The sequence below is a fragment of the Arctopsyche grandis genome, chromosome 9, assembly GCF_051622035.1.
Source record: "Arctopsyche grandis isolate Sample6627 chromosome 9, ASM5162203v2, whole genome shotgun sequence".
Lineage (NCBI taxonomy): Eukaryota > Metazoa > Arthropoda > Insecta > Trichoptera > Hydropsychidae > Arctopsyche > Arctopsyche grandis.
The window spans coordinates 26659751-26672708 of record NC_135363.1 but is presented as its reverse complement, the minus strand read 5'-3'; the positions used below and the strand labels follow the sequence as shown (position 1 = coordinate 26672708).

The window sequence follows — 12958 nt, the reverse complement described above, 5'->3', positions numbered from 1 at the left end:
CTCAAAAAGGCAGAATAAGTTTATTACAAGCCACCAGTATTTTTAAATATTGTAAAACGGAATATTTATGGAAACGAAGTGGACTTCATGAAGTGGAAATGAAGTGGAGCCAATTTAAAATATAACGGCTCATATGTATATTCTTGCTTTCTTGTAAACTATGTATACATAATTTTACATTAGGGATTGCAATTTACCATTAAATTTCACAAATCGGTAAATGCTAAATGACTTTTCCTATTATCGGTATACCCGTATTTACCGGTAAATGAAAATAATACGTGGATTAGATAACTGTGTGTGGTTATTTTTCCTAAAAACGTTAATCTACACATGTAGATTGAATCGTAAATAATTAAAAATAAATCTCAGGTGAAATCATATATGCAAATACATTAAATTTTATTCATAATAATTAATTAATTCCATTTTTTATTTTTATTTACGTTTTAACCATTCATTTCTATTTATTTAGAATTTGAAACATTTGAAAATTTGGATCACAATTGAAACAACTGTCTGATTCCGTTTATTACAATTTGCTTAGTCTGTGCTAGTGAATTTGCCAAATTGAAATTTCCACATTCAATACAGAAAATAAACAAATTTCAGACTAAAATACGAATTTTAATGTAATATTATACTCGAATACAAACCTTTCCAATACAAAATAATTCCCTAAAAATAATTTATAATACACCCATATATACTAACTTGAAAAACTGCATGCCATAAATAATATTCCGTTTATTACAGACATTGCTAACAAAATAACCAGTAGATTCTATGACAGAATCACTAATAACAATACTAACACACTTGTGAAGAGTCTCGGTGAATACAAAAAAAAAGTCTATACCATTCAGGTATAAACACAGATTGCCTAAATACAATCTGCTTTAGATCGTCGACTTTAAAGAATCTTTAATTAATATTATGTATTAGATATTATAAGCATTTAAAAGAACTGTAAATAGGTTTTTGAGCTATTTTTCCTATTACGCTGTACATTAACATTAGAATAATATAATACTATGATTACTAACAAAATTAAATTAAAATTGCATAATAGAAAATAATCAGTAGATCAGCAGCTATTAAAATAGATGTAAGATGGATTGTGAACATAATTTAGTTATAATAAAAAACATTTAAAAATCGGAATCAATGTAATATTATGCTTGTATATGTACCTAATTCACGTATTCAACCGGTATTTCAATCTCTAATGTATGCATACATATGTGTCCGGTATATTAAATATTAGTGGTGAATGAAATATTAATAATACAATCGATAAAAGACATTCCTAATTGAAACGCACTACCACTGAAACAATTTAAAACCCAAACTGAACTCATTCATTAAAATATGTGCAATTTGAATAACTAAAAGGAAAATCAATACATATGTATAGGCAATCGCTCTGCATTGCAACGTTCCTACACCACACCGAGCATTGGCCACCGATTAGTAACATTTCTTCTCGGCACGGCTTTGATACCTTTGTCTCGCTTTCGTGGATGATCCGAGGCCTTACATAACACACATACACACACCATACACACCCATACTTTTACCATGATGCTGGTGACGATGATCCTCCACCACCACCCCGTTTTGTCGACGGAGACGACGTAACCCCGCGGTACCCACGACGCAGCGTATAAATGCTGGCTGCTGCAACTCACAGACGTCAGTTCACGTTTGACTAACAAAATAACCTCTCGGTTTTACCACTCGATCATTGACGAGGTGAGTTGTCGAACCAACGGTGTTGAATCAACCCTTGGGGCGTTTGAGCTCGCTGTAAGGGTTGGTGTTGGATTTTGCTCGCCGCCATTGGATTGGCTTAAATAGTATATGTAGTTCGGTTGAAGTGTTGTTTCTCAACCCTTATCGTGATAAGAATATATTCAAGGGAGTGATGCATTTATATTAAATCAATTTTGTACAGTAGTGATAGTTCGATATATTTTAATATATAAATTTTTATTGCATGGGGTTGCGTTCAAACTGTCTCATTTTTAATTGTTTTTATACATAAAGGATCATCGTTATTGAACTTGTCAAGCATTTTTAGGCTATATTTATTATATAAGTTTAAAAATTTAAAACTAATGATACACATTTGTTTAAATTTAAATAATTTAAGGGAGAATATTCGGGGTTGAAACATATTTTATTGTTTTATATTATTTCAATGAATAAGAGTTGAATCGTTATAGATTTTGTAACAAAATTCGCTATGTATAGTAACTAAAAAAGATTTAGAATGTTAGAATTATTTACAAAATTTTTAGCTGAAAATATGTGTATATAAACTTTATAATATTGAATTAAATATTCATATGATTTTTCCGGGGAATTTTTGTAAAAATTTCGTTAAAATTAATACCATATGTTTAAAACATATGTTTAAACATTCAGATTATGAATTAAAATTAAAATTAATTAAAAATAATCAATTATACATATTGATATACATTTGTATTCACTAGTATGTACATACATATGTGCAATAGAATAGTAGATTATAGGACTATTTAATTAACGCCGATATCTTTTATTCAACATTTCTGTTTGAAATGTTGAAAATTCAATTTGGAAAGTTTGTGTATTCAAATCATAATTAAATTGCATTTTTATTTGCAGTGGAATTTGATTTAAAGAAGACTAAGCACCAACAATATGCGTCATTTTTCAGTGTTTTTCGGTAAGATTTCACTAACACATACATACATACTTACAAAAAATCAATAGAAAAAAAAAAAGACATACGAACAAGTTTCCTATAAAAATTTGCATTCATAAGATGAAAATTTGCATGGAAAAATAGCGAGCGCATCTCGGCCCAGTTGTGTTCGCCTCGCTAGTATGGAAATTTTCATGCGGTAAAGAATCGGGTCATCGATCACAATGATGCATTTTGATATCGTATGTGATTTTTTTCAATCTACATTTTCTTTACACGCGTTGCTTACGAGTTCTATTTGCATTTCCTCACGCTCGTGAGGTCGACTTAATACAAATGTCCATCGGTTCAAAAGCACTTATGCGTGCTTTTGTTTCCATTTCGCATAGAAGAATTGCGTGCGCTTTTATTGTCATTTCATCTTTATAGTCGGAGAACGTAAAATAGTATCGTCTATAAAGATCTTGTAATGTCTCATTCTATTTCCGTGTATTCTTCGATATTATTATATTGTGACATGCGTGTAAAATATGTATTGAATTTCACTCGGTATTGACAATAAATTTATATGGGACGGTTTTATTTATTACATTACGTACTTTAGTTTCAATCAATAATAAAACTTAGACGCTATTCTTGAAATGGTTTATCAAGTTTTTAAATATGTTACACATATATTGGAGAATTTAAATACTAGGCGATAAGAGTAGTTATAAATTATTAACATATAAACGCATTTTTACTTTATCTATGTACGTAGTAACAATAGATGAAGTTTTGTGATCATTCATTCGAAAATTCGAACTCGAGATTTTGACTGATTCGAACTTAGAATCGATTACTGATCACGTTTTCATGATATAGAAAAAATGTGTGTGTGTGTCTGTGTATTTTGGGGATTTTTTACTATGAAAATAAGCAATTTAAGAAGTTAATACGCAATTTAATATTGATAGCATGCATATTTGTTTAAAGAATACTTTTTATTAACATTGGTGGTACGTTTTAATGTCAAATCATTTATACTTATATTATTTAAATGAATAAATATAAATTTTCCGATTAAAAATAAAAGGAAATAATTCAATTAGTTTTTAGTAGTCTGTTATCTTAGGGTAATGAATGTTTTATTTATTTATTTAAAAACTGGCTAAATATAATATTGAAAACCAAAAATAGTACAGGTACAATTAATAACTATAATATGACCTAATAAAAATATTTGAATATTTTTATTTGAAAAAACTTGCTGAATATATAAGTTATAAAATTTAGAGACTCTTTTCATTGTTACTGTTCAATAATAAAGCTCAAATTTAATATAAATTTTCAACCAAAATATAATATTATCTTCAAGTTGGAAATTTTACATAAAAATATCTTAAATTGTTTTTTTTTTTTGACTAATTTCCATCGATATTTGAACTCTTTACATCGGCTGTCAGTTGGCTTGAATCTCATAACAAAACAAGCCTTATGAATATGCATTAATATCGATTGTATAAATTTTACTTCATAGTACAAAGTTATGCGTCGAATTTTCCAAGGGTTTTGTTTTCATCCGTTCGGCTCTTCAGAGTGTTAATGGCTCTCAAACAATCGGTCATACATCACGCTCGAGGCTATCGGTTGCGGATCGAATTCCGGGCAAGGTGCGTGTCTATCTGAACGTGCCGAGAGATCAAAAAAAAAAACGAAACAAACAACACATCAGATGAACGTATGTATGCAATTCCGACTGCAATTTGTAAATGGCACTTGCGAAAGAAAAGCCTCAAGGGCTCGCGCAAACGGAAAATCGAACGTGGAAAACTCGTCTTATGCGTGCAATCAAAGCGCAGTAAACTTTAACTGCATCTACCTCAAACCAGTAACCTAACCGTTACAAAACACTCGTCGCAACGAAACCTTTCTTTTTTTATTGATGACACCGCGATTATATGCATTATCGAATTTGATGCTTATCGATCGGTTTTGACTCGTGTTCGAACGTGTGTTTTGTGTATTGCTCGTAGTATCAAATGGGAAAATATAATATGAGATCTGAGTGGTAGATAAGATGCGGACAAAGGGTTCTGCAACGAGTGATATGGCAATGTTAAAGTCATTGCGTCAGTCGGTCGTTCCCAACATTTTTATAGCCATTGTTTTGCACGTGGTGCTTCGTTTATTAATTGAGATCACGCTGTTGCATTTGTAAATTCATTATTTAGTTAGAAAAATAACAATACGGCTAATTGTTGGTCCTCCATATGAGAATCTTCTTTTGTTGCGAATTTTCGTAAATTAGTATATAGAATAGTAATTACTGTTTAAATTTTTAGTAATATTTTTCAATTTATTCGTAGTCTAGAAAATTCATTTATATAATATGAAAACGTTGAACCGCAATCAAACTTGAAACTCAAAAATCTTTAAAATTCGAACTTACTAAAACCACTAAAAATCGGAAAATTTAATCAAAAGTCTTGTCGAATGACTTTATTTTAATATAATACTTATTTTCTGCTAATAATAGTTTTTCGGATTTATCGAGTGTTAAGATAAATTAATAGTCAAATTTCTTAAGGATATAACAATTTATTATTTAATTAATCTTATGATATATCTCAAGCTTTTATAGTGTAAATATTAATCGCATATTATAATTAAAATTTCATATAAATGCATGTATTACTAACTACATATATCAGTCACATATTTTTGATTATTATTTACAAATATGTGATAGAGTTCAATTGAATAGGGCACAGTTTTCATAGAAATCGATTATACCAAAATTATATATTATTTTTAGTTTAAATATTATATGTAAATATGTATATAAAATGCAGATTTCATGTTATGCTTAAAACAAGTCAAGTTCAATAATATGTATAAGTAAGTTATTAATAATAATATGTGTAAGTAAATTATTATTCTAGCGAGAGCTCAAAACTTCTCTATTGTGTGAAGACTACATTTGAAAGTAAGCTGTCTGTTTCAAAGCGAGCTTTTTATCCATCCTTGAAGGTTTGATGAATTTATGGTGTAGCTATCGCAGTTAACAATTAGCATAGTGTGCGTGGAAAATTAATTGTTTTTCCACGACATTAAAGCCGTACGCAAAGTGTGAAAATTCTGAAAGGTAGGTGTCCGGAATAATTAATGTAAGGTCGATCGTAACACAATAAAAATTAATTGACCATTTTAAATTCGCCACACGGTTTGTCGACCGGGGCTCGTCCGTCCGTCTGTCTCTACACAAGACCATTGCCTCCTTACAGTTCGCATCGACAACAATGGCAATTCTGTTGCAAAAAAAAACCCGACTTTAAGTACGCAAACGGGACAAATTTCGAACTAATCGTTGGCTTGATGCAAAATTGATGATTTTTTACTGGCAATGTTCACACGAGATTTTTCACCTGCAAGGCCGTACGAAAATTCCTATTAAATTACCCCATAGTATTTCGTTCAAAAGTGTGTGTAATATTGACTTTTTTCGTGATTATGTGGATGTTAGACAGTCGTAGCGAATTGTTGCTAAACGTTTACAAAGCGATAAGGATGATTAAAAGTGTCTTACACGTTAGTCAATAGTAATTTTTGTTTGATATTTGAAATCTTCACTTAACAATGGATCTATTGGGAAAATTAACAAAGGGGGGAAATTGGCGCAACGGACGCTTTAAAGCCATCATTCGCGAAATGTTGCAAAATTACGCTAAAGCGATACGCTCAGATGGAATCTGCTCATTTCGCACGATTTTTACGGATCACTGTGTGTATATAAAATTTAATATGCGCGACATCCTCGAAACGATCTTTGCGCAAACGGCAATTTTCATAAGATACATTTAAAATAAATGTCAGTACATTTTCATTGGGAAATTTAACTACAGTCTGCGTCGTTAGTTTTGACGTCTCGTTACAATGCCATTTTTTCGACCGTATCGTCTGAAACAAAAATTAGCGAAAAAAAAAAATATATATGTTACCTCATGACACACATACCAGATTTAAGTTTGAGTATGTATCTCATGATTTTTTGTAGTCTTGATGCGTTCGTCACGTGCGCTTCATTCATTCACAGATTGGATTATGCTGCGAGTGGGAAAGATTTCACTTTCGAAGCTCGAAATTTCGACGCCACATTTCGTCTTTTCCATATCGACAGTATCACGAAGCGAAAACCTAATAAGGTTTCCTTTGTGCCGATTTTTTTCTCGCGCTCGCGTTGCACAATCGACCCGATTCAGTGGTGCAAAATTTTCGCAAGAAGGCCGCCGCGAGGGGTTCGTCCGCAATTATCCTTCACCGGATAATATAATGATAACGATATGCGTTTTTCCCGTAATGACAGATAATGCGTCTGCCATTACTTTTGCTCTACCGGAGTGTGCATGTGTGTTTTTGAAAATTCATTAAAAGGGATGTTCGACGTGAAATCCTTGAACGGTATTGTATGTAGCGTGTGACGAAATACGCGGTGCGAGCGCGGTAATTTAATTGCGATTAACACAAACGCGGAAGGTTAGAATGTGCCAATTGCACTCTTCGAAGATGCGTTAGTGCATTGGGATTTGATTTGATGCAGCTGATTGCTACAACACAATGTTGTGAGTAGTTTTTATCTAATTTGAAATTGAATTGATGAAATTGTTCGTACTTGGGTTTCAAATATACGGGCGCGTCGATGTTTCTTTTCACGTCATACATATTTATGTACATTTGAATAGAAATTTTGTCATTTTATATTTACATCAAAGTTCTCTTATTATACTAAATATTAGTACATCTTATTCTTATCATAGTATTTCGACTTAAATTTATTTAAATATTCATGCTGATTTCACCCCAAACAAAAAAAAACACTAACCACTAACCGTTTCCAAAAAAACAATTTTCTAATATTCTAACAAATATTTCTAACAAAGTGCACATATTTCAAGATAAAGCAATAGCATTGATCTAAATTGATACAGAATTAAAATATAGAGCTTGAATTAAAATATGTATACTTGAAGTATTTCATGACTTCTACGTTGAACATCAAAGTCGTGGGTCGTCTCCTTCTTGATTTTTCAAAATTTTAAAAACGAAGAAGAGGATCGGCAAAATTTTGCAATTGAAAATACCTTAAAATACCACATCGCTACACACAACTCAGTCGTGACGATTCTTAACTTCAACGATGCTCGTCTGCCGTGTAAATGTACCTATGTATGTACAATGTACACAGGTATCGTTCGCTGTACGAGTTTATTCGTTAACCGCATATCGTCTCACTAATGCCGCATATTCTCAGGCTTCATTTACATCCGTTTTCCACGAACGCAAATGCAACGGATCGGTGTCAAATGTCGATCGCAATTGTAAACATAGCTACCTGTTGTATGCTGACATACGAAACTTTGAAATCCTTATCGACGGATTATTCAATCATTCACTTACATATATACAAGACAAATATTTTCACTCGTGCCACGTTCATAAACGTCTCATTACACGGATCGAAATGGACTTAAGTATAGGAAGAAAGGTTAGTTGATCGTTAGAGATAGCCCTCAGGTGGTTGTTGTACGTTCAGCATAAGCCGAATCGTGACTTCGGATCGGTTTTTAATCATCGTTGCTTGGCGTCATCCTCAGAATCTTCACAATCCATTACATATACCATCCGAGATCGGCAGTAGCTAGTCAGATTCCAAACTTGACTCCGCTGATAAGAGTAATCGTGTAGACAAATTGCAACAGCTGCACTGCTTTTAAATCGAAACACAGCAGTGATTAAGATAGCATAGTTGGAAGAGGATTTTCTTGTAAATTGAAGGGTTGCGGTATTCAACCATTTCTAAAGCGGCAAAGCTCAGTATTACTAAATCCAGTCTAATATTTTCCTATTTAACTTTTTCGGTTATATCTGGATAGAATTTACATATATGAAACACTGTCCAAAAAATATCTTTCTAGCATTCCAATATTATCCAAAGATTCCAAATGTATCTCAAGATAAACTAGGAGCACTGATCAAAATAGATACATATGTATGTATATAAATTACAGTTTGTAATCTGGATTTGTATTAATAGAACATTGACTTATATAGAGTTATATGTAGGTATATTATATACAAAAAAAGGAAACAAATCCTGTTCCAAAAATAAATCTGTATATTAATGCATTTTATACTTTGTTATGAAAATACTTTTATAAAGTTTTATATTTTAGTTATCAGAGGTAAGGTTGACGTGTTTGCTTGCTTAATATCCACACGGGTTTGCATACTATAATAATATTGCGAGATGCAGTAAAGCAACAGTGGAATAAATTGACGTTTCACAGGGTATTTTCTCTCGTGTGCGCAATTATTTAACAATCAATCCGGTCAAATTGTCTTGAAAGGAGAACGTTCTGAGCAAAAAGGCACTTTCGGTCGTGTTCCATCTCCTAAGTCTAGAGAGAAGTGGTTCGCGTTTCTTTGTGCCATTATTGTTGTGCAAAGATCCGATCTTCGAGTGTGCCATTGTGTGAATGCATTATTACAGATTACATACGGCTGCGGTCGTTTTAATCTTCTGATGCAATTTTCAATTCGCACATCATATTCATGTCGAATTTCGACATTTTATGCAGGCATACACATTCGTAGCCGTTCGTTATTTTTTTTTCTAAATATGTATGGTATAATGATAATAAAAGGAAGGTTGTACGAAGGTGGTTTCACTCATCCGCATGTAATTCGATCACAATATTAATTATTGTTGTTGGTTCGTATTGTTAATTCATTTTTAATACAATTGTGATTTATTTGGTGTGGTTCGTATTGTGTGAAATGTAAATACAATCGTTTTGTTAACGATCTCTATCTTGATGACATAAAGGTCGTATTCAATATATATATATATATATATATATATATATATATATATATATATATATATATATATATATATACAAATATTTAATTTATATTCATAAGAACAATTCAGTTCTTGTTATTGGAAGGAAGCTTGCATTAATGAGTATTTGATTTGCATTTTTGAGGTAAAATCAAGGTTCGTTTTATAAATTTGTAATGAAGAAATTGAAGCGATATTCTATTGAAATCTTTGTTGGCATTGTTTGCTTTTAAATAAGTCATTATTTTAAATACCTAACATTGCAATATAGCACAATAAAAATAGTTCAACCTTAAATTTATAAGCAGTCATTTAATAAAGTGAGTCAAAATTAGTATAAATATTCTACATTACTAAATATGTACCTTCTACAAATATGCGAGCCAATACGAAAGGTTTTTACTTCAATCTCTAAAAAAAATCGAAAATTATATTCGTTTTTCTCAATTAAATTGGAGTAATTCAACGATATAGTCATTAGTTAGATAAAAATAATACTCAGTTTAAATGAATATTTTTCTACATACATACATTTTTAATTTATATTTTAATTTAACTAAATTATTGTGGTGTTTTCATAAGAAAATCTATACAAACTTATTAATCATTGTCCTTTTCTTTTCACTGATGTATCCTTAAGTAAGCAGCAGAATTATCTTTAGAAACACATCTTCACATTTTACTGTTGTATTCCATTATATATGAACATACATACATACATACATACATATATGTTTATGTATTCTAACATTTCAATTATTTTTGCAGTGCTTTTTGCCGTTAGTGCAACCGTACATGTGAGTGATGTTTATAATATTTTCAATTTTTATCAGCAATATATTATATTTTTATAGTATTTATAAATAATTTATTATATGTTTAGGGTCAAAATGGATACAATTATGACAGACCGAGCAAACCCTTAGGCGGACCATCCTCTCCTCGGCCAGGTGGATCCAGCAGTGGATTCCCAGGTTCTTCTCCCATTGGAACTCAAGCTTACCCATCGACTCCATCATACCCCGGATCCAGCACACCCTTCGGTGGATCATCTCCTGGTTCTACTGGATACCCATCAGGAAGGCCACAAGGACCATCATTCGGTTCACAGAGCGACAGCCAACCCGGCAGACCTCAAGGATTCCCTTCGGGACCATCAGGACCATCCGGTAGTGGATATCCTCAAGGACCTCAAGGTGGACAGAAGCCGTCAGGTCCTAGTGGACCAGCTGGATATCCTCAAGGACCCCAAGGATCTCAACGTCCATTCCCTCAAGGTGGATCGACCAGCAGTGCTGGCGGATATCCTCAAGGACCCCAAGGATCTCAACGTCCATTCCCTCAAGGTGGATCGACTGGTAGTGTTGGTGGATATCCTCAAGGACCTTCCGGACCTACAGGACCAACCAGACCCGCGCCAGGATTCCCCCAAGGAGGCGTAACAGGTGCTGACTATCCTCAAGGTGGAACTGGAGGATCTTTCGGTGGATTCCCTCAAGGTGGACAGTCTGGATCTAACTTTGGAAACGATGGCGATGATGGTTCATACGACAATGGAGATTATTCAGCTATCCCTGGGGAACCCGGGCGTGATTATCCCATCTATTCCGAAGTCTTTCAAACGTCTTTCAGCTGCGATGCCCAACAATATCCTGGATATTATGCTGACGTTGAGGCTCAATGTCAAATATTCCACGTCTGCTCCAACAACAAAACATATGATTTCTTATGCCCCAATGGTACAATCTTCTCTCAAGAATTTTTCGTATGCGTCTGGTGGAATCAGTTCGATTGCAATTCTGCTCCTAGCTTCTTCGGTCTCAACGCTAACTTGTATGACTACTCAATAGTCGGAAGCCAGCAACAATCTTACCCAGGCTCACAAGGACCACAAGCTGGATACCCAGGACAGTCTGGACCTCAAGGACCATCAGCAAACTTCCCAGGACAATCCGGACCTCAAGGACCATCAGCAAACTTCCCAGGCCAATTCGGACCACAAGGACCATCTGGACCTCAAGGTCCATCAGGTCCCCAAGGTCCATCAGGTCCCCAAGGACCAGGATCACAAGGTGGATATCCAAGCTCCACAAGACCAAATGCTGATTATCCAGGATCTTCGCAAGGCTATCCAACTGGAACTACGAGCCCAGCTGGCGGTTATCCTCGTCCCTCAACCCCTTATCCAGGATCTCAAGGACCTTCGGGCCCAACTTCTTCTTTCCCAGGATCGCAGGGCCCCTCGTCGTCTTTCCCAGGATCCCCGTCTTCTTCGTACCCAGGACCTCAAGGCCCCACTTCATCCTACCCTGGATCTCAAGGAGGATCTCAAGGAGGATCTCAAGGAGGATCTCAAGGAGGATCTCAAGGATACCCATCTGGAACTCCCAGTGGACCAGCCTTCCCATCGGGACCTGGGTCCAGCCAACCTGGAAGTTTCCCATCCCAATCCGATTCTGGATTCCCGGGTAGCCCACAACAACCCAACAGAGAATACCTTCCACCAAGGAATTGAATCGGCTCAATGATTTAACACGAACAACTTGAGGATGTTGACTTTTTGCTTCAGCGGCAACTTGTAGTATTTTAATAACCTGTGTGTATTAAAATCGACAAATGTGTCTTATGGAAATATAAAAGTAAGCATCCTTGACTTGGCAACGATCACGGTTCGGATACATTAATTTAAAAATATTTATATTACAAATTATTAAAAATAAAAAGCACCAGCGGTGACAAATTAACACAGTTGGTGCAGTCTCTTTAAATTTACTTTAAAACGATATTTCAATTGTAAATAAATTATTACTTTAGTAGTTTTCATCGGCCAGTAAGGTTATATTGGAATTTCGCGCATCGTTCATCATTTATTTATTACAGTTACCATTTTATAAATAATTGAAAAGAGATTTTGTAAGTCAAAATTGGTTACCATTTATATGCATATTTTTTTGTTTTATATGTAAGACATAATATTAAGACAAAATTTGTATAATATACAAATAATTAAATATGATTTTTTAATTTAGCTTTTTTTTTGTTTCAAAATTTATTTAATGCCATATTGATTTTAATATTCTTTTTTCATTGCGTTTTATATTATTTTTAATCACAAAAACAATATGTGTGTAAGCTTAATCCAATGTAGTGTTTTTAATAATAATGTAAAATATAATTTGTAATTTACTTCTTAGACACCTACATAATACATTTACTTTTGTGTTCAATCTTAGAACATTATTATTTTTTGTGTTTTTTTTTTGTACTTTTTTATTTGCAATAATAAAAGGAAAAGCCTTTTGATACAATATATGTCATTTTATTACAACGAAACACTCACATTCCCAATCAATTGCAATTAAATATTCAATTGGGTCAAA

General features: G+C 33.4%; 1 protein-coding gene across 1 annotated transcript; it reads left to right on the top strand.

Annotated features, from left to right (window-relative positions):
- The first annotated feature begins 1695 nt into the window (after window positions 1-1695).
- On the top strand, window positions 1696-12884 carry LOC143916719 (uncharacterized). The gene is made up of 4 exons (XM_077437943.1): window positions 1696-1755; window positions 2656-2716; window positions 10347-10375; window positions 10462-12884. The coding sequence occupies exons 2-4, from the start codon at window positions 2692-2694 to the stop codon at window positions 12091-12093; spliced, it is 1686 nt and encodes a 561-aa protein (XP_077294069.1). The 5' UTR covers window positions 1696-1755; window positions 2656-2691; the 3' UTR covers window positions 12094-12884.
- The last annotated feature ends 74 nt before the right edge of the window (window positions 12885-12958 follow it).